Source organism: Peromyscus eremicus, chromosome 6 (assembly GCF_949786415.1).
Source record: "Peromyscus eremicus chromosome 6, PerEre_H2_v1, whole genome shotgun sequence".
NCBI lineage: Eukaryota > Metazoa > Chordata > Mammalia > Rodentia > Cricetidae > Peromyscus > Peromyscus eremicus.
Window position 1 is genome coordinate 98,305,147 of NC_081421.1, and position 27,670 is coordinate 98,332,816.

The 27,670-nt window shown below is 41.2% G+C and overlaps 1 protein-coding gene across 1 annotated transcript in view; it reads right to left on the reverse strand.

The window, feature by feature from the left end:
* The window catches only part of Ank2 (ankyrin 2), a 218,699-nt gene that overhangs the window by 16,249 nt on the left and 174,780 nt on the right, over positions 1 to 27,670 (reverse strand). The window contains exons 27-39 of the mRNA XM_059266206.1: positions 25,785 to 25,939; positions 24,483 to 24,694; positions 23,741 to 23,945; positions 22,018 to 22,114; positions 20,615 to 20,843; positions 19,750 to 19,875; positions 17,723 to 17,845; positions 15,862 to 15,894; positions 14,039 to 14,060; positions 4,858 to 11,073; positions 3,297 to 3,371; positions 1,051 to 1,182; positions 18 to 161 (exon numbers count right to left, since the gene is read on the reverse strand). Of these exons, the coding sequence (XP_059122189.1) occupies positions 18 to 161; positions 1,051 to 1,182; positions 3,297 to 3,371; positions 4,858 to 11,073; positions 14,039 to 14,060; positions 15,862 to 15,894; positions 17,723 to 17,845; positions 19,750 to 19,875; positions 20,615 to 20,843; positions 22,018 to 22,114; positions 23,741 to 23,945; positions 24,483 to 24,694; positions 25,785 to 25,939 (7,769 nt within the window). The remainder of the gene's footprint in view (positions 1 to 17; positions 162 to 1,050; positions 1,183 to 3,296; positions 3,372 to 4,857; positions 11,074 to 14,038; positions 14,061 to 15,861; positions 15,895 to 17,722; positions 17,846 to 19,749; positions 19,876 to 20,614; positions 20,844 to 22,017; positions 22,115 to 23,740; positions 23,946 to 24,482; positions 24,695 to 25,784; positions 25,940 to 27,670) is intronic.

The following is a 27,670-nucleotide window of genomic DNA, read 5'->3' on the forward strand; positions in this document are numbered from 1 at the left end:
AAGAGACATTGCTTGACCTTCACTGTTGTCCAGCACAATGGTCTGCTCCATTTCTGCATAGCTGTGGCCCAAGCGCTCCTGGAGGGGTTCTGTGTTGGTCTCCAGGAGATGTACAATATCCATCCTGTTGATCTTGGTGAGGCATTCAATGAGGATAGCATCTGAGACATTAGACAAAAGCAATCCTTACATGTGAGAGGTACTCATTCTAGGATCTCCTTCATTCAGTTGCCTTACTAAGTTCTTGGTACTTATACCAGAACCTGGCGAAGCCTAACTAGGTCCTTTGTAAATAGAGGCAAATGGCAATGCATGGACCCTACATACTACAAACCCTGAAGGCAGAGTTGCCAGATAAGACACAGGGCACAGCCCAATCTGGATTCTAGGTCAAAATAAAGACTTTATATCTCAAATACTGTGTGGAATATGTTTATATTAAAAGACATTTGTTTTTAAGTTCAACCGAGTACCCTCCTGTTTTTACTGGCTAAGTCTGTCAATGCTGCTAAGACAGATGTGGGGAAAAGAAACAGTAAGAGACATGAAGGCAGAGCTTCACCGAGACATGAAAGGAAGGGCTGCAGCTGTGTGGTGGCCATGGTCTATCGCATTTCCCATTTTATTCCACAGGGTCACAATCATATCAGTCATCATATAGAGTATCTACTTGGTTCCCCTCCCCCATTCCTAGAGAGGAATGGGAATGTGAACTGTAGGCAGTACACGACCCATAAATAGTTACAACCACACAACTGTGCTCATTAACCAGTACTTAGAAACTGTTAGTTCTCAGTGAACCTTCCATTGGCAGCTGGTGCTGGTATCATTGCCAAACACTTGGCACGGTTCACAAACATACCATTCAGGATTTCTCATGGGACAAGATTATTCTTTAAAAGGATGGCAGCTTGTTTGCCTCCACTAACAGCGGTTCTTAAAATTGATGGCTTTTGACAATTTACCTTACTGATTGTGTAAGAACGGGATCGTTGGGTGGTCCACTTCCACCTCAGTCCAACATCTCTACCTTAGCATTTTCCCACCTACCTGTGGCATGCTTCCCATCCCTCTCCAGCCAGTACTTCAGCAGGGCATGGCTCTGGTCTTGAAGGGAGTTGGGATTCTCAATTCGAATTTGATGAATTTGCTCCTCAGTGAAATCCAGTTCTCTTGCTAATTCTAAAATAACAACAAAATGCTACATTGTCAACACACTGACTTCAGGTTTGAGTCCCCACACCTTGCTTCAGGATGTGTAAATTACACGGTCTTGTGCTGATATGAGCATCTGGATTAGAAGTGACTCATACTTACCTTTGATATATTAAGACTAGCAATCTCTTCCCCTTAAAATTGGATATAGAATTCATTACTGCCTTGTAGAAACAGTAAAGGTGAAAGAATGATGATAAAATGCAAATGGAGATCAGATTATTATCACTTGTTTAGATTTTTAATCAAGATAATGAAAAATAAATGACTGAACAGGAGAAACAGAGCATTTCACACTTTTATAGATTTTTAACTTCTACAAATCCTGTTTCTGGAAAGGTGTACAAACATTTGTAGTTAATTTAGAGTGATCAAGTATGCTCCTTTCTCAATTTGATGTCCATGAAGGAAAGGTCTGTGAAACATTAAACTGGTGTAGGGTAGAAGTCAAAAAGATTTTTTTTAAGCTGGGCATAGTGGTGCACACCCTGAATTCCAGCACTTAGGAGGCAGAGGCAGGTGGATTTCTATGAGTTTGAGGCCAGTCTAGCCTACATAGTGAGTTCCAGGATGGTCAGAGCTACAAAGAGAAACCCTGTCTCAAATGTACCTCCTACAAAAAGTTTCTTTATTCTACTATTAACATTCTATATGAATATGTGATGCTTGTGCACGTTATTGTAATGCATAGGTATGCATTTATGTGTAAAAGCAATGACTTCTATTGCCTACCTGGTTATCTTTCAATATTAAAAATATCCTTGACCTAGTAATTCTATTTTAGAGATGTAGCTCCTTTTCCTTTGCTCTCATTCTGGTTGGTTATAAGGTTTACATTTTTGCCACCTTTATACTTAACACACTTAGTATGTGTGGATACATACATATTCAAGGAAAGTAATACATATCTAATATGCCAACCAGGGATATTTTGGTATCATTCTCTCCTCTAAATCCTTGTATCTTGTCTTTCAATATTATTCTAAAATTACCAAATGTGAGAAAATGGCTATTCCTACTGCTTACAGTCATTTATTCAAAATGATCAATCATCTTTGAGAATAGATGGGTTCTTATTCCCTTCCCAAACTTTAAGAAACTGACAGAAGAATAATAACTTTGCACTGTTTGTCTCAGTGGAGCATATCCAAGTGATATTTAAGAAAGTAAATCAGAGTTAAAAATAATAAATATGAAAGCAAGCTAGGCTATAATATTGCCTAATATTAAGTTCACAGGCAGATGAAAATAAATTTTAAATTTATAAATCATGATTTGTAAATAATGGTATGGATAGTAGAATTTGCTTTCTTTTTTTTTTCTTTTCTTTTTTTTTTGGTTTTTCGAGACAGGGTTTCTCTGTGTAGCTTTGTGCCTTTCCTGGAACTCACTCTGTAGCCCAGGCTGACCTCAAACTCACAGAGATCTGCCTGGCTCTGCCTCCCGAGTGCTGGAATTAAAGGCATGGGCCACCACCACCTGGCAGAATTTGCTTTCTGTTAAAAAATTACTGAATATATACTCTATGTTTCAATGCCCCTACTTCAAAAAAATGGTACAACATGTCATTCATGTGTGTTTTAACATTCACCCAAAGCACATGTTTTTACTATGAAGACACCTAACACCCAACATCAAAAATAAACAACCCTGGTGACATCTCAAATATTATAAAAACTGCCAGGCATGGTAGCTCACACCTGTATTCCCAGCACTGGGGCAGGGGTATTACCATTAGTTTAGGTCAGCTTAAGGTATATAGTGAGTTTCAGGTTGGTCTGGAACCTGTCTCAGGAAAACAAAAACAAAAGATTATAAAAATTGAATGTAAAATTATGTGAAACCTGGGCATCTTCCCACAGCTTAGCTGAATGTAAGAGGATGGAAAAATGGGCTTATTCTCAACATCTTCAAATCTAAAGTTCTAAATTCCAGAACTGCTGAGAACCCAATGCCCAGGCTGTACCATTAGGTATTGCAGTCGGATTTTTCAACTCACAGATTTTTCCTCACACTATTCCTTATAGTCTTCCTCAAGAAAAACAATCTTTAAAGGACTGTTTCTGTAGAAAACTAATTACCTGTCCAGCTGAAGCCGAGATGATCAGCAATGTAAGCCAGCCTTTCTTCAATCCGCTCCTGCTCATCTTGGGGATCTACAGAAGGTCAAAAACAGAATGGCCAAAGAGTATCTGGGACAGTAAGGGAACCAAAGTACTGATCATCCAAGAAAGGAAGTCACTTGACCAAATATCTGATAGTTGCACAAATTAGCTATCATGGTTTAGGTCATATGAAGTGGTGTGTTTTCTGATTTCTGCGGGTAGAATGGGGAATGAATCCCATGTGGTGACTCGTGAAAACCACCTGCTTCCACATCCCTTTAATGAAGACTAATCACCAAACAGAATGTCTAGTCATCTCAGGGCTTTCCTTTTACCTTTTTGAAAAAGCTGCGCATGAGAGCATACTCATTTTGCACATGAAACACCAGGAAAATCATACAAAGGGGATATAGAAGTGGGGTAACTGGGTGGGCTCTACTATTCATGCCTGTGGAGGTATCAATCACCACCAGGTCCTGTCTGAAAGAAAGCACTAAGAATTATCTCAGTCATGGTCGGACTGACCAGCATGGCAGGAACAACACTGTTCTAATGACCTTGGAAGAAGGCAAAAGATAAAGGCGTTTGAACTTTGTATGTCATGCTGGTGTGATATTTGCTTCTGAGGCAAAGTTTCTGGTGGCCGGTTCCTAAGTAAAGACATACCAGTTCTCACTCTCACAAACTAGAATTCATCCTATTCCCTTTTAGCTACTGTAGATTGATGGGCGGCTACAGGAAATCCTCTGTCTCACACATTTAGGAATAAGTCTTCATTTAGAGATAGTGGAAGCCTGCAGGTTACCTCTCAAAGCCACCCATGGTTTCCTTTTTTTCTTTTTTTTACAATTCCAGGAGCCATCATTCCCTCACATCGTGCAAAGTTTGAGATTTTGTTGTCTGCTGAGTCTAGTCTGAACACTTTCATCATCTACTTCACACATCGAAAGTAGATTTTTACCTTAGGTTTGTTTGCTTAATTTGGTTACCATGGTATCTAAAAGCCAACCTCTCTGAATTAACGAAACAGAGCCACAATATTTAGAATTTTAGGATGTGAGCAATCTTTTTGAGCAAAGGGCTTCCTAATCATGACAGAATTGAATGCACCAATTATTTAAAGTTCACAAAGATAAGAAATCAGAGCACCGAGTCCTTGTGCTATGAAACCCAGATGCTCATGCGTAAAAGCAAAAAGTATTTAACTTGAGGCTAAGCCTGGGACTTCAGAACAACAAAACTCAAAGCTTGTATGGCTTTACGTGCAGCAGCTAAAGAAAGGCAAAGTCCCCCGTTGCTTGGTTATGTTTATGTTTTTGATAAGCATTCTCATTACTCAATCTTGAGATTGTTTCACAGACAAGAGTATACAGAAAAAGCACAAAACACAAAGGGCTTACACAAACACATTAACCACTACAGAAAGCTTAAAGAAAATGAGACACAAATCACAAAATAAAACATACATTACAAAAAAAAAATCTCTATCAAATTTATGACATGCGTAGCACAGGGAATCCCAGTGGCTGGCAAATACCTTCAGCTCGGTCATGGCCATTTTCATCAGGGATGCGTTCAATCATAGTCTCAATGGACTCATCCCAAATGGGCCTTGTGTCAAAGATGTCCTCAGGAACTGAATGCTCAGTCTCAACAGGTGGCAGATTCTCAATGACTGACACTTCTAGGGCACTACTACTTTCATCATCTGAAGGTGGCTCCTGCTCCCTTTCTGACTGTGTGAGCCTGTCCACTAATTTGGAAGCCTCATCACTAATCTCCTCAAAAAATTCTATGGAGTTTCTATAAAGGTCAAAGAAGTGCTCCCTACTCTCTTTTGTGGGGCTCATGCCTGTCCTGCTGGAAGATGGGGTGCTTCTGCTCTTAACTGGCAATCGGGATGCAAACAGCTTTGGTTTTGTGGCCCCCTCTTCGGATTCTGAGTCAAACCCTTCTGCCCTCTCCCTGCTCTCTGTTTCTGTCTCAATGTAACTTCTGGCTTTTACTGGGCATTTGGTCTTAGCGTCCGAAGGACTAGCATCTGATTCAGATTTGCTTCTACCGTCTGCTGCTCTGCTTTGTGTGCCCTGTCCCTGGGGAACAGCTGTCTTCTGGAGAGATGTGTCTGGATAGGAGAGCTGCCACTCAGGTCTTTGGGTGGGTGCTTTGATGGGGATTTTGGACTTTGGTTTTGCTTCATCATCCTTGCTTTCCTCATCTATACCAGATGGGAACTCATCAGAAAATGCGCTCTCGTCCTCCACCGATGGAGGGATTGGGCCTGAAGTAGGGAGAGTCCTTACAGGAATTTGAGGTTTGCTTTCAGCAGAAGGCACATTTTCCATGGGTGCAGTAGGGATCTCAATCACAGATTTCTGTTCCTCCGGAGAAGAGTCTGGGGACTCGTCATCCCGATCTGAATGAACAGACCTAGTGACTGTGTTCAAGTCCAACTGAACAACAGGTTGGGGGGAGGCAGGGCAAGGCTTCTGCTTCACAGTGCTCAGAGAAGATGTGTCACTCAACTGCACGGTAGGGAGGTCCTCAACTGCTGTGGATACAGCCTCTCTTGTGGGCATTTCCGAGGAAGCTGAAACCATCACTTGAGAGTCAAGGTTATGATCTGAGGCAGCTGATTCCTCTATTTCCTCACTCACATCATCAGGAAGCAATTCTCCCTCATCATCCATGGCTTCTTTGGATTCTGAAAGTTCCAGTGACTCGTTTGTGTTTTCCAGCTGTGGCAGCTCAGCCCCTGTGGCCCCTTCCTTCAGGTCTTCGGAGAGAGTCTCTTCATTGGAATCTTGACCAATTTGGAAAAAGTGCAAACTTTCATCCGCATAGGACCGTTTGGTCATGTCGATGGCACCGCTTCGGGTCATCTCAAACAACTTTCCTTCCTGAAAGAGGAATGGGTTCTGTTCACTTGTCGGGGTCCCCTCCTCAGTGGGAGTCCTAGCCGGAGTGGTATCGGGAGTGGTGCCCTGTGACTGTCTGTCTACCATCAAGCCAAATATCTTCTGCTCTTCCTCTTTCACCCGAGCTTCAAAGGCTTCGTCATCTTCACGGATTTCACTCCAGGAGTCAGAATCCACATCAGTTTTCGTGATGATGACTTTGCTCACTTGCTCACCAATGACTGCTGGTGCGTTTGGTGTAGTGGGGGATACGGATGAGGAAGATCCATTTGACTGCTGCGTGCCCCACAGGGTACTGTTTTGCTCGGGTTCAGTTTCCAGGTCATGGCTCTCAAAATTCGATTCTTGGCTGGAGACGGTTCTGCTAGAGGAGGCTGCCGTTACAACATCCTCAGCAGAGGATCTGATGACAACAGAATACACTTCAGGTAAACAAACAACTGTGGTACGACATGTATCCGTTTGTATTTTGCTGTCCTCCCCAGAGAAAAATGATGAGGAAGGAACATTTTCATAGGGGCTGGTTATTTGAGGATCAGAATTTTCATCAGTCTCAGCTAAATCAGACATTGGAACGTCCATGGCAAACCTATCTGTTTGAGTTGTGGTAGATGAGTCTTGAGTGGGACAGTCCTTTGACCTGCTCTCCAAAGTCTGATCGGTTATTGTGACCTCTACTTTTCCAGTGGAAGATGGAGAGGATATTTTTTCAGCTGTTTCCTTTCTTCCAGATGCTGCACAATGAGACAAAGAAGACAAGGAAGAGCTTTCACTGGGGAGATCTGCTCGTGTAGATTCTACTTCAGAAGGATCAAGCTCTCTTCCTTTTGGGTCATTTTCACAAGTATCCTGGGGAGCCAGTGACCCTTTTTCCATGGCCAGCTGCTCATCAGCATTGTTAGGTGTTGGACTCTGAACCCCTAGGGAGGCAAGGGTGGCAGAGTTGCTAGGACCCACAGCCTCACAACCGTGGCCATCACAGGTATCTGACGGATGAGTCTCTCTGTCCAGATCATCAGAAGACCTATCAACACCATCAGTAGAACGAGCCTGACTGTCTTCAGCTAAAGGAGATCCATAATCTTTGTCTTCTTCTGAGTTACCCGGCTCTTCTTGAGTCTCCTCGTTCATCTTGAAAGTGTACTGTTTGGAAACTATAGGCTGGAACTGTGATTCTTCAGGGCTGGAATTGGAGTCTATGCTGGATGGGAGAGGAGATGGAGGTTGCACTCGAATAACTGGCTCTGTCAGGAGTCCTGAGTCAGCACCTTTACTCAGCTGGGTCAGCTCAGGTTCACTTTCAGAGGAGGAAGACGCTTTTCTGCTCTCTGAAGTCACCACGACAGGGACCTCACTCTCGTCATCCATGCTCTCCATCTGTTTCTGTTCATCCACTTCTACCGAGCAGTCAGCATCAGGATCCGAGGCCGAAGAGGATCCATCTTGCCTGGGTTCTTTTTTGTAATCCCTTTTCTGCTTTGCTTCTTGCTCAAGTTCATCAAATGTTTTAATTTTGGTTACCATTTTGAACATTTCCTCTTCTGGTGTGAACCTCTTTTTCTCCCCGTTTTCAGAGTCCTCCTCCTCTGCACATTCATGAATCACAGCTGGTTTGGGTGTACTTGAATCTGAAGTCTTGGGTGTGACCTCATAGCTAACTTCTTCAGAGCTGGGAGTGTCAGGGGAGAGGGGGCTTTTCCCTGAGCTCTCCATGAGTGATGTCTGCTCAAGACTATCATCCTCAGCACTGCCATCAGGGTCTCGGAGCAGCCGAGAACGCATGGAAGCCACTTCAGCAACAAGATCTGTTTTGGCAATAGCTGCAGGGAGAGGAAAGTGACTTGGGAGAATTCCTGCTTTCATTTTAGGCTCAACTGGGCTGCTTTCAAGGGAGTCCCTGCAAGGAGACTCTTTTAGAGGACTTGGTTCGAGAGAATCGGGAGTTTTATGTGAGGAGTTATCTTCCAGCACAGGGCTGGCTTCTAAAGAGTCTTTGTGGCTCACTGCTAATGATTCATCAGCCACCGGGCTGAGGACCTCACTATCCCGGCTAGGGAGTGGAAGTTCTAACCCTTGGGGACTTCTAATGGCTCCCTGGGGCTTTGGTTCTGTTCCCTCACCTGTCTTCACAGAAGCATCAGATGGTGGGCAGGCCTTTGTCACCTCGGAGGGAGTAGTGGATTCCTGAGTGTCACTCTCTGGTTGTGGCCTAGAGGCTGAACTAACAAGGGGGAGCTGACTTTCATCACAGGACCCTTTCTCAGTAAATGCCTGGCACGTTTCATTTGCTAATGATACACTGTGGCTGCTCGGGCAACCATCTTGTTTGGAGCACACATCTTGGGTGACCTCCTTCTGAGATTGCTCAGTAGAAGGCTCTGAAGCCCCCGTGACCACAGCACCCTGTGTTTCAGGACTATCGTTAATGTCTTCCGTTATAGGAAGCTCTTTTTCTGAAGGAATTTCGGCGGGTGTTTCTGCCTTGGCTTCCTTGATCTCTCCAATTTGCTCCTCACTTTTCTTTGGTGAGAAAGACAGACTCTCTGGACTTGTCTCGGGCGTTTCCGCTAGGCCCTCGTGCTTGTAGCTCTCTTCCGAACTGATCTGAGGGGTGCCTTCCATCAGGCTGCCACAGGGCGAGCCTGCTACCACTTCCTGTTTCAGGCTTTCAGAACTGCCGCCCATAGCACCGCTCTGCAAAGACAGAGCTGGAAGGAACTCATCTTTCATGTAATCGAGTGGAAATGTTGTGTTGAAAGGACTCGTGATGACTTGGTCTAAGTGAACCTGAGCCTTTTCTGTCTCCTCAGTGAGGCGGAATTCCTGGTATTTGTCATTGTCTTCTAACTCTTGCTTGATAATGTCAGAAAAGTCAGTGGAGGTTTTCCTGTCTGGGCTGATCTGAAGGTCCATGTCTCCTTGCTCATCAGCCATCTTGTCTTGAAGGGTCTCACTGCCCCGACGGCTTTCTTCTGCTACCACTGATGGAACCGGCTCAGGTGTTTTGATAATGGGGGCTTTCTCAAACTTTTCTCTGACCGGATCTTCTGTCCTGAGCCCCACAGTGATGGTGGAAGAACGGAATCTTCTGGATTCTGAAGCTGCTGCCACTGGAAATCTCTGGCCACGCTTGACTGTCTGATTTTCTACCCTCTGAGAGTCTCTCTGGGTTACTGTGTGCCCCTTTTCTTTCTCTACCCGAGTTTTACTTTTGTCTTGGGACTGTTTTTGCTTTGCTGCTTTGTGCTCAAAGAGTCCTGTTTTGTGTTTAGAGGGGTCCTGACCTGACTGGAACGCTTTCATCAACTCCCGGACAGACATGGTCTCCTCGATTCGTTCTGTTTTGGAGGTGGGAGAGACAGGTGGCTGCTTTTCTGTCTTTCCGGGTGACACAGGCAGGTGCTTTTCATTTTTCCCAGCAGTCGACACAGGTGCCTGCTTCTCTGAGGTTCTCGCAGAAGGTGAAACTGGCAAGCGTTTTTCCGTCCTCCCGGGCGACACTGGAGGGTGTTTCTCTGTCCTTCCAGATGATGGCACTGGTGGACGTTTGTCTGTTTTGCCTGAAGGTGACACAGGTGTGTGTCGGTCCGTTTTTAGAGATGACACAGGGGAATGCCTTTCATTTTTTGTTGAGGGGGATCCAGGTGAATGTTTCTCAGCTTTACCTGATGATACTGGCGAATGTCGTTCGGTTTTGGCCGAGGGCGACACTGGTGAGTGTCTCTCAGTTTTGCTTGATGGTGACACTGGCGAGTGTCTTTCCGTTTTTGCAGAGGAAGAAAGGGTAGAGTGCCGTTCAGTTTTAGAGGAAGGGGAGGACTTTGAAGAGGGTGACACAGCCGGGTGTGTCCTGGGCGTGGTCTTTTTAGGCACGTCCTCTTTGCCTTTGACTCTGACCGGCAGCTTGCTTCGACCTTTCTGCTCGTCTTCGACTCGCTTCTGAAGAGCCTTTACTTTGTCCTTTATGGAACCAATAGGAGTTTCTTCTATCAGAGGAGAGGTGGCCTTGGCCGTGGGAAGGGGTTCAGGGGCCAGGCCTCGCTCTTCATCCACCGACTCCTCTGAACTACCTTTCCTGAGTTCGGTTGTTTCTTCGCCGCCTTGGGAACTCTCCTCTTTCTGTTTCTGCTTTTCTTTGAGTTTCCTCCGAACTGGCTTTTTTATCACCAGGCTGGGTTTGGGCTGCTTCTGGGCACTCTGCTTCTCCTCTGCTGGCGCAGCCTTCCCTTTATTACTCTCAGAACTCTTGCCAACAGCGGAAGCCTGACTTGTCTCCCCTGACTTTTCTCGAGCTGCTTGTGGCTTCTTTTCATGAGGAGAAGTGTATGAATTGAGGTCATCTGTAAGGTAGTTCACTAACTCAGTGGAGTCCTTCACTGATTTGACCTTGGTCTCCCTGTCTACTCTGACTTCTATACATGGCTGTTCAGTGATTTCTACAGGTGCATGTTGCTTGGCCTCTTCAATTTCCTCATCACTGACTACGACCCATTCCTCTTCTAGCTCCTGCTCAGACTGAGAACTCTGTACTCTGCCTTCGTCTCTCACACAGGTTCCACTTCTCAGGATTGCATTCACTTTCTCTAAGTCCTCCTTAACTCTCTCAACAATTTCGAACGGTTCACCTGGCTCTTCTTCAGCGGCCTTGGCCAGCTCCTTCACTTTGATAGAATCTGCCTTATCAGACACATCTGTGGTCAAGATGGCAGTCATTTTGATCAAGTCTTGTTTCATCTCAGAAACTTCAGAGAGCAAGTCCGGACTTGCTAAGACAGGAACTTCATTAACCAGGTGGCTTTTCAGGACAGATGTTTCTGATGACTCTGTCCCATCATCTTCGATGTGAATGAAAAACATTGAAAGTAAAATGGAAATCAAAAAAGATATTGGCAAATGTAATCAGGACCAAAACAACACAGCGTCTTTTCCTGGTGGTGGAGGGGGCAACAGAATGGGGATGGTGGATCCACAAGGTCTCAAGGAACAAGAGCAAAGCAAGGCTAACGGAAAAAAAATAACTGAAAAGGAAAATGAGCAGGAAATAACTTGCTTAATTTTCTCACTTGTAGCACATTCATACATACAACAAAGCTATCACAAATACTCAAGACATACATAAAAAAGTCACAAATCAAAAGGAAGAGCGCAGTGAAATTACACAGAGGTATCTCAAGATTGTCCAGATGTTACAGATCAATGTCAGAAAATAAAACATAACAAAAAACCATGGGGAAAAAAATAAGAAAAAAAGCATTAGAAATTGCAGAAACTCGATTTCCTCCCTGAGAAAGCCAGTTGGAGCAAATTCAGAATCGCACCCAACTATGTTCATACATTTTTAAATCCCACAGGTCTGGAATTTGGTCCGCATGGCCCGGCCACCATACAGCCATGGCAGAAAACACATCAGAATCAGCTGCAAACTGGCATTTCATATGAGGGAAATCCACACCTAACGATGACACACATCTCCTGCTGAGAGGCATGGCCCTTTCCTCGGAGGAACCTCCTTGTTCAGAGACGTAATAGACAGACCAAGGAGGAGGATAAAGGAAAGGAAAGACACACGATGGAAACGACAGTTGTGACTGAACGTAAATGTGAGTCCAAAGTTAAAACGTGATGCATGGCAACCCAAATTAGAGACAGTCACACAGGACACACACACAGTTGATGTAAGCCAAGTTATTTCCATGCAAAGCAAAGGTGGGATAAAACTGCTGGGCAGGGGCAGCTTTGCAGAAGGGGGCAGGCAAGAGGGTGATGAGAAAGCAGAACAAAAGTGCAAAGTGTTACTGTGGTGAAGCATATTTAGCTCCCTACTGGTCCATGCATCAGGTGGTCTGTGCAGTACACTGGAGTCATAGAGGGTGAGGTTTATTTTAATCACTGCAAGTGCAAGAAACCCTCAGGGGTGGCTTACATAAAGACTTCAGTAAAGGCCTTATGAGAGAGCCCTTCTTTGGATGTTATAACTCCATGAAAATTATGTAAGGATTATCATTAAGCTAAAACAAAACCAAACACTTATCTACATTTGAAATCTGGAAGATATTCAAATTATCTAGGTATCATTCAAGAGAATCCATGGCATTATAGCAACATGGGAACATTTGTATCTTTTTTCAACTGGCCCAGACCAATAATTTTTAATTCCTATTAGTTGTACATAGGAGTAAAGGAAGGAACTATTTAAGCCTTAAAGAAGAAAGGGAGAGAAAATAAAAACACTTAAAAAATCAATGAAGGCAATAATAATATGTGGCACAAACAAAACCGCCTTCTCTGGAGAGAATTTGTATTTGTTTAGAGGCTAGCACATGTGAATACACATAATACAAAATATATTAAAATAAATTTGTGGTAATGCTGATTTGTTTAGTTATATAAATTATTGAAGATGTCAGAATCTCAGATATTTTGATCTTGATTGAGGATGAACATAAGGATAAGCCTCCGTTAAAGCCATTCCAATAGGACAGCAGTAAATTACAAGTGCTAAGACTTCAGAAGAACAGGCCTATAGGTCGCCAGTGTGGTGTTTTAAATGAGATCTGCCTATTAGTCTGGGGTACTTGGTCCCTAGTTGACGGCTGTTTTGTGAGGCTTAGGAGGTATGGCCTTGCTGGGGGAAAAGTATCACTAGGGCCAGACAGGCTTTGAGGTTTCCGGAGTGTTCTCTCTGCCTGTTTGTAATTTCCAGATTCCAACAGCCTGCCTCCTCTGCTCTGCCATCATGGACTCTAACCCTCAGGAACTGTAAGCCCAAAATAAAACACTTTCTTGAGTGAGTTGCTTTGGTCATGGTGTTTTATCACAACAACAGAAAAGTGACTAATACAATCAATTGGGGCTAAATAACCATGACACAAGGCTCTGTATTCTTTGCTTTCAGGGATGTCGCCCTAGGATATGATGAATCAAAATAAATCTAAATACTTAATAAAATTAAAAGTCAGAATATTTTTCTCAAGTGTTTAAGGCATAAGGTGGAGATCGATCTATAAAATTCCACTTGGGTTTCTTCTACACAAGAAGCCAGATGGTCACAGAGACTAGGATCACAAGAGGAAATATTAACAGACTATTACAAACCTCAGGTGAATGCAGGTCTCCTCACTGTACTAGATTTTGTTGGGGATTTTGAACACAGCCACACAAGGACACACTGTGATCAGCAATTGCATCCAGTACACTTTAATTTTTGCATTCCTTTCTTTTTGTTTTCTTTCCTTGGAAATTTTCACAGAATTCTGTTAGATCTCACCTAAAGACTTAGAGATATACTTCACCACAGTAAGAGTGCAAGGATGGCGGGAATGGGGGTTGAAGGGCGTGAGCTTCAGCTAAGAACCATTAGACAGTATCGCTTTTAGAGGCATCCTTCCAAAGGCAAGGCTCTCTACAGAGGTCACTGTAGCTTTGTGTGAAAAGTAATACTGTCATGTCAGTGCTTAAAAAAATCATGAGGTGACAAAGTTATGCTGACATATGGACAAAACAGCAGGGCAGCTTTCTAAACAAGCTCGACAGCAATGCCAGGGGCTACAGGGTGTCAAAAGAAAGTGAATGCTTAGATGAACCATCATTGCAGTTATTGCTAATTAGCTCACAAATTAGGAATAGTTACGATTTAACTGGCCAAGCCGCTTTTACAGATAGATATTAATGATTAATAAGAATCATATAAACATAGAATTATTATAGTGGTTAGTAATGGCAACTAGCTTGCATTTTAATTCATGCTTCTTTTCATTATAGCCAGCTTTCAAACAAACTCAATTTTATTTAAAATCTTACTTTTTTCTGATGTCATACCGATCTGAAAGAAAAAACATACACAAATTCAATGGTTACCAACAGCTCTCGGCTCATAATCCCTCATGTGCATAGTAAGATCCTATTTGCAATTATGCACATAAGAGTGACGTCACAAGCTAGAAGAAAGTCAGAGGCAGCAGCTACAGTTTTGTATATATAAATAAACTCTATTCACATATCATTTCTAGATACCACAGGAAGAATATGTTACCCTGAGAAGGAATGTTTTTGATGTGAGGAATGCATATTAGGGGAAAGGCCATGAAAAAGGTGAAATCCGTCTTAAGCAGTAAGTCCCAATTTAATGAGCAAACAAAGAACGGCAAAGCACGCTGGGTGAAAAATTCTACAGAAGTCATTTCATAACAACAGGGAGCCACTGTTTCAAAGCTTTTCACCTACTCCTTTTAGGGAGAGCAGAAACTCCCTCAAAGTATTTCACAGGAAAAACAATGTGTCTAAAGGAAATGGCTCCGCTGTGAACATAGCAAAGTTGGTTTCATCACTTTTATGCTCTTCAAGGGTGGGATGTAGGTGTCACACTGTAAGAGTGAAGGTGATGGGATCACTGAGCACAGTAGGATAATGAGTGTGTCAGTGACACACACAAGGAAATGACCAGTCACACATCTGACGGTGTGTGTGACTGCCACTCCACATCTGTTCTGTAGCTTCCTATGACAGAAAAGGGAATTTGGAGAAATCCTCTGAATTAAGGCCATGCATTTCAAGTTTGTAGGCACAGAACATTTATTATGTTTTTCTTTGTATTTTTACATTTCAGATGCATTAGCATAACATTTAAAAATGATGGTATATTAAAAAAGTATGCAATGATGATAACTAGTTTGGAAACAGTTGAACACAGGAAGGAAGCAGGAGTTGCTATATTCATAGATAACTTAAGGAGTGTTCTAATTATTTCTTTCATTTCCATTATAATATTGGGTGTTTTCAGAACTTCAAAAAGAATACAAACATATATTTGCCTTACAAATTGAAGTGGATATCACTCAGATAATTTGTTTTCTATATCTGTATGTAACTTCATACAGAAGATAGGTGAGAAAAATTCATGCTGATGAGGTGTGTGGAACACTTGAGATTTACAAATATACTTTCTGAGGAATGCTCATTATTAGTACATGTTTATACCATAATGTGGGAGTCTAATGAATGGACTCTGTGTTCCTGAAAGCTGGTTAGTCTTAATGATTTTCAGACTTGGTATTAGGAGCACAGTATACTCCTAAAAGTTACTAACTTTCATTTATATATGCTACACATAAACAAATCTGCACACTGCAGATCAGAGCTGAGAGGATTCAGGAACCCCACAAATACACCAACAGACACCCTAGTAATTGCCAGAGTGCTGATGTCATCACAGACACACCCTCAGAAAAATGTTGCTGCTAATGAGGCTATGAGACCTAGAAAGCAAACCATTGTGTCTGACCACTGTTACCTTCAGACATCCTCAGTCTAGCCCTGAGTGTCACTGAGACAATGGCCTCACCTTTAGGAGTTGGTAGGAAAATACATACTATTAAATAGAGGGCTAAAATAAAGAAGGAGACTTTGCGGTTCTCTGAATGCCATTCACAAGATAAAAAAGAAAAAGCAACAACAACAACAACAACAAAAACAAAAAAACATAGGCCGGGGAGGTTGACTAAAGTTCTGCTGGTCTAATTGCTAAGAATAGCTGCCACTCTCTAAAATCAAGGTCAAGCACATGCTCTTATTAAGGGCTCCAGAAGTGACATGGCCAGGAAGAAGTGACACTGTTGTAAAATTACCTCTTCCTCCTGCTCTTGATCTGACTCCGATTCCTTCATGTCCCAAGATGCCATGCACAATGGAAAAAAAAAAAAAGGAGAGGGAAGAAAATGTTTAGAAGAAAAGAGGAAATACATCCCTCTACAGGCATCAAGGCAGGTGCACAGTATACACTCAGGCTGTTTTCTTAACAGTTTATAGAAGACAAACAGTTAAAGAAGAATGATCAAAGTTACACATTCAAAGAGACAAAAAAAAAAGATAAATATACTAACTCCTCACCCAAGGTTACCAGCAGCCACAAAGCTTGATATTTAATGTATCTGGTAGAACTGATTTATAGAAATGATAGTGGCTCTATCCCAGTTACTATGGATCCTGATTGAAAATGTCAAACGCCAATGTTTATGTTGAAACTCAGGCACTGTACGAGTTCTATTATAATAAAAAGCTACTAAATTCTCAGTATATCTTAAATATGCAATGTTTGGCATTTTATGCTTTTCATCTTGAGTTACTAAATAGAAAACCATCCCTGCATTAATAATTCTGTGTGCTATGTCTGGCCTCAAAAGATATAAAATAAAGTAAATGTTTTCTTTCCCAGAACATGGAGAACTCAGAGACCTGTCAAAGCACAGTCACACTAATATCTCTAGGTGGCCTGTGCATCTCTCCTGTGAGTCTCAGCTGCCACTCTGCCTCCAGAGCTACAACACCAAAGTGCATTTGTGCCATGGGATTGCAATCAGATCACATTTTCTTGGTTGAACTATCTATTGCTACAGTCCAGTTGCATTGGAGCATCGTGCATATTATCTGGAAATAGATACCCAGTTTCTTTTTTTAATTATTTAGAAGAACTAAGAACATCAAACTTATGCTGGGAGCCTTCTATATAACTGATATCTGTTTCCAAGAATGAGTATTTAAACCAATACATACTGTAGCAACTATGATGGGGTAAAAGTAACATAGAGGATTCTTGATTTCGCAGACTCAGCCTTGAAAGTTTTAGGTATTTCCCTGCTTCCCCTCCAGCATCTACTATTCACCCCTTTACCAAGTGCAGAGCAAACTGAACACTGTAGCAGCTGTGTGCACACTACCGTCTGCAGCTGGCTCTTTTAAAACGGTATCAGTTTAAAGAAAAAACAATATTTTCAGAATAAGCTTTCCCCATATCACTTAACTGATCCAGTTGCCTTTTTTGATACATTCAAAATAGTCAAAGTATTATGTCATAGAGAATGAGTTAGATAGAAAGTAATATTAGGTAGACCTGTGTTGGGAATTAACAAACCTCTTCTAGTGGTGCATCAGATGTCCTCCTATGGAGAAGATATTTTTATACTGATCATGTTACATTAATTGAAAAGCTAGTTTAAAATTCTTAAATCACTAAAACAGGACAGGCTATAAGGTAAACAGGTAATTACTTCAAGAAAAGGTAAAATTCTAGTACAGTGCTCTGAACCTACAAGCTGACCCAGCTCTGAGTGGGTAATGAGCAGGAGCTAACACACTAACATCATGGTGGGAGGTGATGTACCAAATGGCCTCAGGAACACACACAGAAACCAGAACAGGGACAATGCCAGTTATTTTTTCTTTACATTTAGCTCAAAAAAGCATTAAAATTAAAACTCTTTTTTTCTCTGCCATATCTATCTAATATATATTTTTTAAAAAAGCCTCCATCAAAGAGTATTAAATGCCAAAGAAGGTGGGAATTGCTTTTTCTTTACTGAAATGAAAAAATCACTTAATTGGGCAGGATACCAAAAATGACTTGTGTATGTTCTTGTGTTCAATGTCTATTATAAAGAAGTTGAAACTCAAATTCTGTGCTTCCTGAGAATACTACAGTGTTCACAATACCTTCGCATAGATTGGCAGGGTGATGTTTAAGTTGCAAATGGCCTGGTGCACTAGCCCTCTTGTGGATTTTGGTTCCTTCATAAATGATAGTCGCCCGCAGGGTTCCTGAGTCGTATCCCGCACCTTGAACAAGAAAGACAGATGTGTTTCACCTCCATTTGACATCAAATGAGGTTTAAAAGAGGGAAAAAATTTCAGTAGGGAGACACTTCAAGGAGGGACGTGAGATCCACAGACGCAAAGCTCTTCCCTTCTCTACTTTGGCGTCATCATTTACAATAACACTTTGGAAATGTCTTTCAGGCATTGTTGCTTTATGAAGCATGATTGAAAAAATTGTAAATACATTAAGGTAGGTAACAGGATGGTTTGATATGCACATGATATGAAATGAAGCTAACCATCATGCTAATTCACAGGCATTGCCTCACATGAAACTCTCCATTTGTTTGAGGCAAGGACACTTGATCCCTTCAGATCTCACAGCGAATTGCAAATATAAAATAATCATGACTTGCGGTTACCTTTCTGTACATTAGGTTTCTGAAACTAATTTACCTTTTTAAAAACTGTGGCAAAATATATCTGCTACGAAACTGTACATTTCTACTATTTTTCTTTTTCTTTTTTTTTTTTTTTTTTTTTTTTTTTGGTTTTTCGAGACAGAGTTTCTCTGTGTAGCTTTGCGCCTTTCCTGGAACTCACTTGGTAGTCCAGGCTGGCCTCGAACTCACAGAGATCCGCCTGGCTCTGCCTCCCGAGAGCTGGGATTAAAGGCGTGCGCCACCACCGCCCGGCCATTTCTACTATTTTTAAGTGCCATGAAGCACACTCATGAAGTTGTACAATCACCACCATGTTCTAGAGCTTTCTATTCACCCAGACAGTACACACTCATTTTCCATTCCTTGTCCCTGACAATCTCCACTCTACCTTGTGTCTCCATGGAGGTCCCTGCTTTGTCAGGTGGACTCCCATTGCATTTTCCTTGTGTTTTATTGACTTAGGGTGATATTTTTATGTTCATTGCAATATCAGAATTTCATTCAATTTTAACTGTGGTTTTTGTAACAGGAAACATCATTTTAGGTGTATTTAACCATTTTAGGTGTGTAATTTGGTGGTGCAAGTACATGCACTTTGTTGTTTAGCTATCAGTACCATCCATACGCATGCAGAATTGCTTCCCAAACTCAGTCTCCATATACTAAGCAATAATTCCTCCTTCCCCACACTCTTTTCTCTGACACCCACCCTTTTACTTTCTGTATTCATAAGCTGTACTTCCCTAGATATCCCTTATTAAATAGACCCATTCAATATCAAACTTTCTATTATGTTGAATTGATGAAAGTATATCAAATCTATAGCTCTAACTAAAACAATTTCTTGTTGTACTGTGAGATTCTGGGTCTTCTGAAATATTATTTAAAAAAGTTATATATGCTCTTTTGGTCTCTACATCAGTGACAGTCACATACATTTTAAAATCTAAGTATGAATATCTAAAAGTAATAGCAGTGAAGAAATGGGAGGGCTGGAAGTATAAGTCACTAGTAAAGTTACTGCCTATTAATAACTAGGCATGAGGCCCTAAGTTTAATTCCTAGACACACACACACACACACACACACACACACACACACACACACAGAGAGAGAGAGAGAGAGAGAGAGAGAGAGAGAGATGTATATATATATATATATATATATATATATATATATATATATATATATGAGAGAGAGAGAGAGAGAGAGAGAGAGAGAGAGAGAGAGAATGCACAAACTTGTCTTCAAATCTGGGAAACAGTATACAGTATTTAATGTTTCTACTTAGTAACTTGGTCATACTTTGGTATTCAAAAATTTTTAAAAAAATGTATGTTTTTTGGTAAACATTTGTAAAATATGTTGTAAAATCACTGGAAATGTTTGAAAAGCACATATTCTTATTATGAAAGTAATTGAAAACAACTCTTGGATTTGAATAAATGCATAACTGATTTTTATTTTTTGTGTATACATTACCTTGACAAAGAGAGGAAGTCTGTTTTCTTTGAAGGCAAAAAAACTGAATATATGATGTTGGCCACTCTTGGTTAGTGGTACCAGGTTGCCAAAACAATCAACATAAATAGGTTTTCCTTCTAATACCTAAAATAAGACAGAAAACCAACATCAGTTAAGATGTCTACAATCACTCTTACGTCATTTATACAAACAAGTAGTAGTTGTACTTGGAATCTTCAGTTCTTAGAATATACATATGACAATGTTCACACTAATGATTGACATCTGTCATATACACAACAAAGCATGTACCAGCATTCTTTCTTGCTACTGAGTATCTTCAATTGCATGGTAACACTTAATTTTCTTATTTTTGATGTTGTAAAATCATGATTCCACAAAGACCAATATATGTCTAATACCTAAATATAAACTTTGAACTGGATAGCTTTGACATCACAATAAGAACACAGGACTTCAGTATCTAAACCTCTTCAATGATGAAAAAAATCTTTATAAAAAAGAAAAAATCTATGTAAAAAAGTATTTATCTGACCTAACACTTAAACAGAAAAAAGTACTTTAAAAGAAAATCCAGGAAGATAAAATCATCAAAATTGCTATAGTTATCACAAACTCACAATCACCTATATACAACAAGTTTATCAATAACTTAATTTTTCTTCAAATAAATTTTACAGGAATCCTTCTATATACATAAAGACCATCAAATTATGGTCCAAATTGTTAGAAAAAAATCTCTGATTTGAGACCTTGACTTTCAACTGATAGGCACATAGACTGACCTTTCTTTTGTTAAGCAAATCTTCTTCCTACATCTGTGATAGTGAAGGCTCAGGATACAGCATGTCTATATTCTTACCTCCACATCCCTGCTCCTGGCCACCTCAGAGAAGTTTTCTTGTTGTTCAAGTGTCTTATCGACTTTATCATCTGTCATACAGAAACACCGCAACCTGGCTTCAATGGGGTCATGGGATTTGGCAAACACTACAAATTTGGCCATATATGGTACACAGATAATTTCTCTATACACTTGTGATGCAAACGAAACAGACTCCTGAATCTGTCGACAGTCTATCAGCCAGAACCTAAAGGAGAAAGAAAACCAGTCACCAAAAGTTTAAAGTATGCCAATTGAAAAAAAAAAATTCCTTCAGTATGATCAATATGGTCATCAAATGTTTCTTGAAAAAGAAGGAAGTGAGAGAGAGAGATGATAAGAGGACTCAGATCAAAGAGACATAAAGATGGAAACAGCAAGGAAATCAACAGGATAGAGAGGCAGTCTGGAGGGACCAAGAAAGAGAAATATATCAGATTTTTAAGATTGACTATGATGAAGAGGGAATACGCTCGATGTACAATAATTTTTCTTAGAAGAAAAAGCCATTATGTAACACACTACCATGCATAGTGAATACATCCAAATAGAAATTATACGCCTCACAAGGCAAAATAAAACAAAAAGATTGGACTTAAATGTTTCTATTCTTGCAAACTCTTCTTCATAACCAATCTCTTGACATCAAATTGATTGCTTTTGGAGTCTTTGGCAATAAAACTCAGTATCAGACGTTATGATGTAGATTTCTTTGAGTGAGCTCCTATTTTCCTTGATTCCTCTCCTGTTCATTCCATCTTCTGAAGCTCTCAACATCATTCTCTCACTGCATCATCTTCCAGTGGACTCACCAGCCACTGAGACTGAATCAGACCAACCGGAAACTTGAAGATGTTTACATACCCATTAGAGACTATACCAATGAGAACTCATATTAGATTCAGTACTATATGTAAAAGAAATAAGAGAAGATACCTCCATCCTCTTCACGATGTGTACCATGCAAATGTGCTGGTGTGTATAACACCCTGTAACTCCTTAGCCACTGGGCAAGCTACACTGAACTGTGTGGTATTCTATTGAAAAAGCAACTCCTCATGTGTTTTGTTGGATAACAGGAAATTTCTCATTCCTTGGGGACTGGAAACGTCAGCAATGGCTGCCAAAGCTAGCATCGGAATCGTGCGGCCAGAGCAGACAAACGCTTACTTTCCGTAGATTCTAATCTGACTGCCAAGAGCTTGGTTATTGTATTGTTACTATTCATGTCAAAGAAAATATAGGTTTTACTTAACACTAAACAACAATCAAAATCCCCTTGAAAGAATTAAGAAACAACATCAAACAACAAAAGAAATGATCATTTGGGGGAGGAAGAAAGAAATACAGTGAATGGGCTTTCCTGTGCTACACACACATACCTGGCAGACACGTTGGTTGTAAAGGAAACACATTCATTGACAAATGTTAGTGGCGTAGTTCCCGTGATGTCTTCCCACTGCGCAGGCGTGGTTCCACCTGAAACAGCATGATTGTGGAAGATAATTGGGCAAAATTCTAGACAACGGTTTTTAAATAAACTGATTATTCAACTGTGTAATCCTTCAGGCCACGAAAGGGCACAATGAGAATAACATGGACTGGGATACACATTAGTGATAGAGCATTTGTCTAGTGTGTGCACAGCTCCATTTTCAATCCTCATTGTCCAAAAAAAAAAAGAAGGAGGAGGAGGAGAAGAAGAAGAAAAGAAAGAGAGAAAAGAAAAAAAGAAAGCAAACCAAAACAACTTTCAGGGCTAAGGATATGTAGCTCAGGAGTAAAGTGCTTGCTTGCCTAGCAAATAACATGTCCTAGGTCCGGCTGCCAGCACCACAAGGAAAAAAAAAAGTAAATTTAATTAAATCAAAATGAGAGTATAAACTGTCAAAATTACATACTAAGAAATGACACTTAACAAAAAGCAAACACCACCTTAAGATAAATTAAATTTAAGGGAAATTATTTGAATATCTGTTTACTACATATTCTGTCCTTGGCCTGCTATACAGGCTGCTGAGGGTAAAAAAATCAATGGTTTGATCCAGTGCTGGATCCCGCATGCTAGAAGATTTATCTGCCAGTCAGGTTGTGCCCAGTGGTACAATTGTGGCAACACTGTTTATGGACAACCAACTGCTCTCATGGTTGGCTTTAAGGCTGTTCCACTGGAAACAATGCAGGTGTAGTACCCTAAACATGGTTACAGAGAAGCCATAAACCCTAGGAGGAAAACTAGTGTTGTTTTTGCTAAATTGTCATATTGTCAAACTGCCTTCTAAGTATTTATGTCTATATGCATAGATGTAAACCTCAGTCAGAGAAGCTCCTTGTTGATGTAGGTAGTGGTTAACGAAGAGATGCATAACTCTCAAAGTGCTGAGAATAAGAAATTGTGAATTCTCAACAGTAGGTGGGACATCTATATCATCCTGTCCCCTGCTTGAGATTCAGAGAACCAGAAATGCTGTCTACTGAACACGGACTGTTGGACCAGTCAACTCACAGAACTGGGTTACCTACACAAGATCACCAGGGGAAAATTCTGCATAGATTGGAAGGAGCTGTCAAGGTACCACCTATAAATGAGGAGATATTGGCAGTTGATGTCTGCTGGGGGAAAGAAAGGGTCACTTTTCTTTGAGGGGTAATCACTGGTAGATCTGACTGCCCATGTCCACCAGCTGGTGGATGGTCCTATACTATGCACTTATGGGGCAGCACTAATAACTTAGTGGGTTAAAAAATAAAATGAAAAACATTGATTTTAAAAATGACTATGCATATACAGTACATAGTAGTTTGATATACAAACATTGTTTAGTAAATAACTTATTTTTCACCTTTTGCTCACCTAGTTAATTAAAAAATGCTTTTCCTGCATTAATGTATCTAACCCCACAGCTTTCTGATACAGGGTCTTGTTATGTTGTCCAGACAGCCTTTGAACTCACAATCCACCTGCTTCAGTCTTCTAAACACTGGCTTACAGACATCACCTACATTCTTAGCTTCCAGGACTACTTATGGCCAAAGCGACATTTTTTTTTTACTTTATTTAAATATCTTCTAGAATTTCCTATGCTATAGTCACGTATGACTTACCTGTTATGCTACATAGTAACCTTAAAGTTGGTGCGTCTCCCCCAAAACCATTCAGCATGACATCACTTGAAGCTTTGGGGACAGGAATTGTCATAGTAATAGGCTTGTGAAATTTTCTTCTTCTGGGTTCCAAAGTGACTATAGGGCTGAAGGTTGCTTTGTTGCCTAGGATCTTCTTCACCAACTCGCTGTGCATAGGTTGAGCCTTTCAAGATTAAAAAAAAAAAATGAAACTATATAGTACCATACTTAATGTCAACTGTCATATCCAGACACACACTGTTTTTTTTTTTTTATTTCACAAGTGAGTTTAATGGATTTCAAAAGTGGCAGCTCTAAATTTAGTACTATTAAGCATTCACAATTAAAAATAAAGAATTTATTACTTATTACATTTTATTTTTTTATTTACTGTGTGTTAGAAGTGTGTATGTGGCTGGGTGCATGCTACAGCATACATATGCAGGTCAGAAGACAACCTGAGGAAGTAATTTTTCATCTTCCGTCACGTGGGTTGCCAGAATTGAACTTAGGTAGTCAGACTTGGCAGCAAGCCCCTCCACCACCTGAGTCATCTCACCTGCCCCACCCTCAAAATTTTGTGAATCTTTAGTCTCTCGTGTTAGCCTTTGTTTACTCAGGAAAACTTTCTTTAGCTGATATTTCAACTCTCGTTTGGAAACCTAATTGTAACCCTGGCAATGAAACCCCACAGTTTCACCTGCACCTCACAGGGACATACCTGCAGGCCTACACGGATGCGCTTGGTGAGTGCACCCTCAGGGAAGACAGCCTGCACCTGGGACACCACAGTGCTGCTCAGCACTCCGCCCTCCGGGCCAATCAGGTTGCTGTCCTGTTTGATGCGAGACACCACCGCAAAGTACTGTGGGAAGTCTCGAGTGATGATGCGGCAGATTCGTTTCTTTTCCAGGTCCTCGGGACTGTCCAGCACTGAGACAAGAAATGATCCATCCTCTTAAAGCCAGTGACTCCTGAGAACATTCTAGCAGACTCACGGGCACAGTTAATAGTAATCAGGGGGAGCAGCAAAGCTCCCCTTTAGTTAATGTTAAAACACAAGGCCATCCTGACACCAAATAAATAAATATTGGGGTCTTTCATCAGTTGTCAGCGGTTTGCAGGTACGCTTTGGGGGAAACCAGGCCCTTCTAGAGCAGTGTGAAAGAAGTGCATCTCGGGGCAGATGTGCCTGTGCAGTGCTGTGTAGATGAGGACGTCTGAGGGCAAACATGTCGTGGACATGAACGTGTGCTATTCTAGGTTCACATGATGAAGAGGAAACTGCATGGAAACTCCTTTTCTTTGCAAATTTCCAGGTTAGCTCAAAGAACAGTTATTGTGGTCTTAAGAAATCATATGGTTCTTTAGGTTCCGGGGGACGAGTCCAGTAATAAACTCTGGGTGAATGGGTAAGGTTACTGTTTATGTATTCTGTCTCCTGACATGGTTTGTGTCTGTAATCGACATCAGTGATGTCCATCTGGGTTTCAATATTCCTCTGATGCCAGTGACTTACCAAATGCATTACCTAACAGCAGAGGGTGGGACCATGAACTCGACAAGTTGCTCTAGGGTAGGTATTTAGAGAAATACAGGAAATTAGACTAAATCTCCATATGAATAACTGAATGAACTTAATGTTCCTGTCTTATTAATAATAGAAAGTTTAAAAGTAAATTAAAAGTTTTGTGCAGCGTTATTTGTTATGAAACAATATCCACTCTACTATTGGTTTTAGATTCAACTAGTTTTCATTAAAAGATAGAATCGTACTGACTATACTTGTTAAAGTAAGATATTTAATACCTTAAAGGGCTTTGTTCTCCTGAATTTAACATAAACACAGTTAAGAAAATGGATGGATTGTGTATTGAAACCTAATGTGGTTGGAACACAGTAGATAATGAGCTAGAGTAAAACACATGTGCACACAAGTACTCAGACAGCTAAAGGATCTAAAAGCAATGCATAATTCATGACTCCACCTGAGATTTCTTTTAGACCCTTAACCTGAAGGTACCTTCATCCATGCCATTCAGGATTTCGTTCAGTTCGTCTTCAGTGTATTCACAGAAGTGTTCTTTCCAGCTGTCCCCATTTTCACTGCGCAGAACCACCAGCTCCCTCTCCTTCCCTCGCAGGGCAGCGAAGTGAGGAATCTCCACGATCACGGGCCTGACATAGCAACGCAGAACACTCAGTGTAGACAGGATAACCAATCCCGAGACAAGCACCTCAACACTGTCTGTTGCAAAGTGACCTGGATTTCTGCTCATTCTGGGGACAGGGACACAGTAGGCCTTCCTCCAGAGCCCAGTGACTAACAGATGGTGACACAGTGGCACTCCACCTCAGGGGCACTGGTCCTCAAGTACATGCTGCTACCTTAAGCCAAATGATATTTCTCTGTGAGTGCATGTGGCATTCTGGAACTTCTCCTTTGAGAAATGTAGGTGTGGCACATTTAACCAAAAGAAATGTACATGCATGTCTATGATGTATGCCAATCTTCTAGAACATGTTCTACAGGTGCAAAATGACAACATGAGTTAAGAAAGAAAATGGCTCATACATTGCATAATTCAAAGTGTTATAAATGAGATGTCAAAAAGGTCGACTACTTGTGCTCATGAGCCATGCACTTGTGGCTTTTGCTCATCCTGTCTTCATTCAAGAAAACAATAGGCATGTGCACACAATGTGGCCCTAATGAGCCACTTAGCCTAGAGTCCAATAGTGTCCAATGCCTATTATGTTCAGGATCCAGAACATGCACTGTCCTATGATTTTTAGGTCACATTCATCCTCAACATAGACAGAGGCTTTCCATTTCTGAGTCCAGGTTGCTTTGAGACAGACTCCAAACTCATCATAACCACATCATGACTAGCACAAAGTACAACTAGGCAAATCTCATGCTTGAACGAAAATGAAGGTCACAGCACTTTAAAGGAGAAGATATAAAACGTCACTCAAAAATAAAAGTCACATACCACAAGGGTCAGAAATGGTCCACTAAAGATAGGTTATACAGAGTTTAAATCATAGAGAGGGACATGTCATGGGCACAATGACGAAAAGAGAAATCATATCGCAGAAGAAGGAGAAGAATGGGGGCCAGCAGCCATCAATTTGTTTTAAGTCGCTCCTACCCAAGGAATTTGGTTCCAGGAGGCCCCAGCTGAAGGATGCGGCTGACCAAACTTTCTCCCTCATTAAGTGGGGGAGGAGCCGTTGGCAGGTGAAGTTTACTGAGCACATCCAAAGCAGCAGTGAAAGAAAGAACAGAAGTAAGCTTCAGGTACCATGTCCACAGAACCCCAGCATCACAGGGTGAAGTTTGGTTTCACACTGCGTTTGGTTCTGCCCCCTCCATTGGTCACAAAGAGCAAGGAACCAGGAACTGAGACCCAGAGTGTACAATGGAGGTGCTTGTGTGCCAGGGAGCACATGGCTGTCAAGTCTGTTCCTACTTAGGTTCACTGCCAGGGCACTAGCCAAAAAAAATGGAGGGGAAAAATTGCTCTTTGGGAAAGACAAGACTGTTGGGAATATAATAAAAACTCTGTACAGCAGCCAGCCGTTTTCATAGATATTCCGCAACAGATTTGAAGGTTATTAAAAAGCCTACGGCTACCTGAGCAGGAGGGAGTTAGGGTCTGAACTGAACATCAAGAACGTCAAAAGAATCCAACCATAGAGGCATTTTCTGAAGCAACCCAGAACTTCACAGGCTCTTTCCAAAGCTCTGTCTGATAAGACGTATGAGAGGTGGTTTCTACAACTGGGAACACATCCCTTCCTAATTTGGAGCAACCTCTTAACAATTTGCCCCAAATTACAGGCTTTAGAACATTTTCAGAGTTCTAAAGCAAGAAATCCTCACCCCAGTATGACATTAACAGC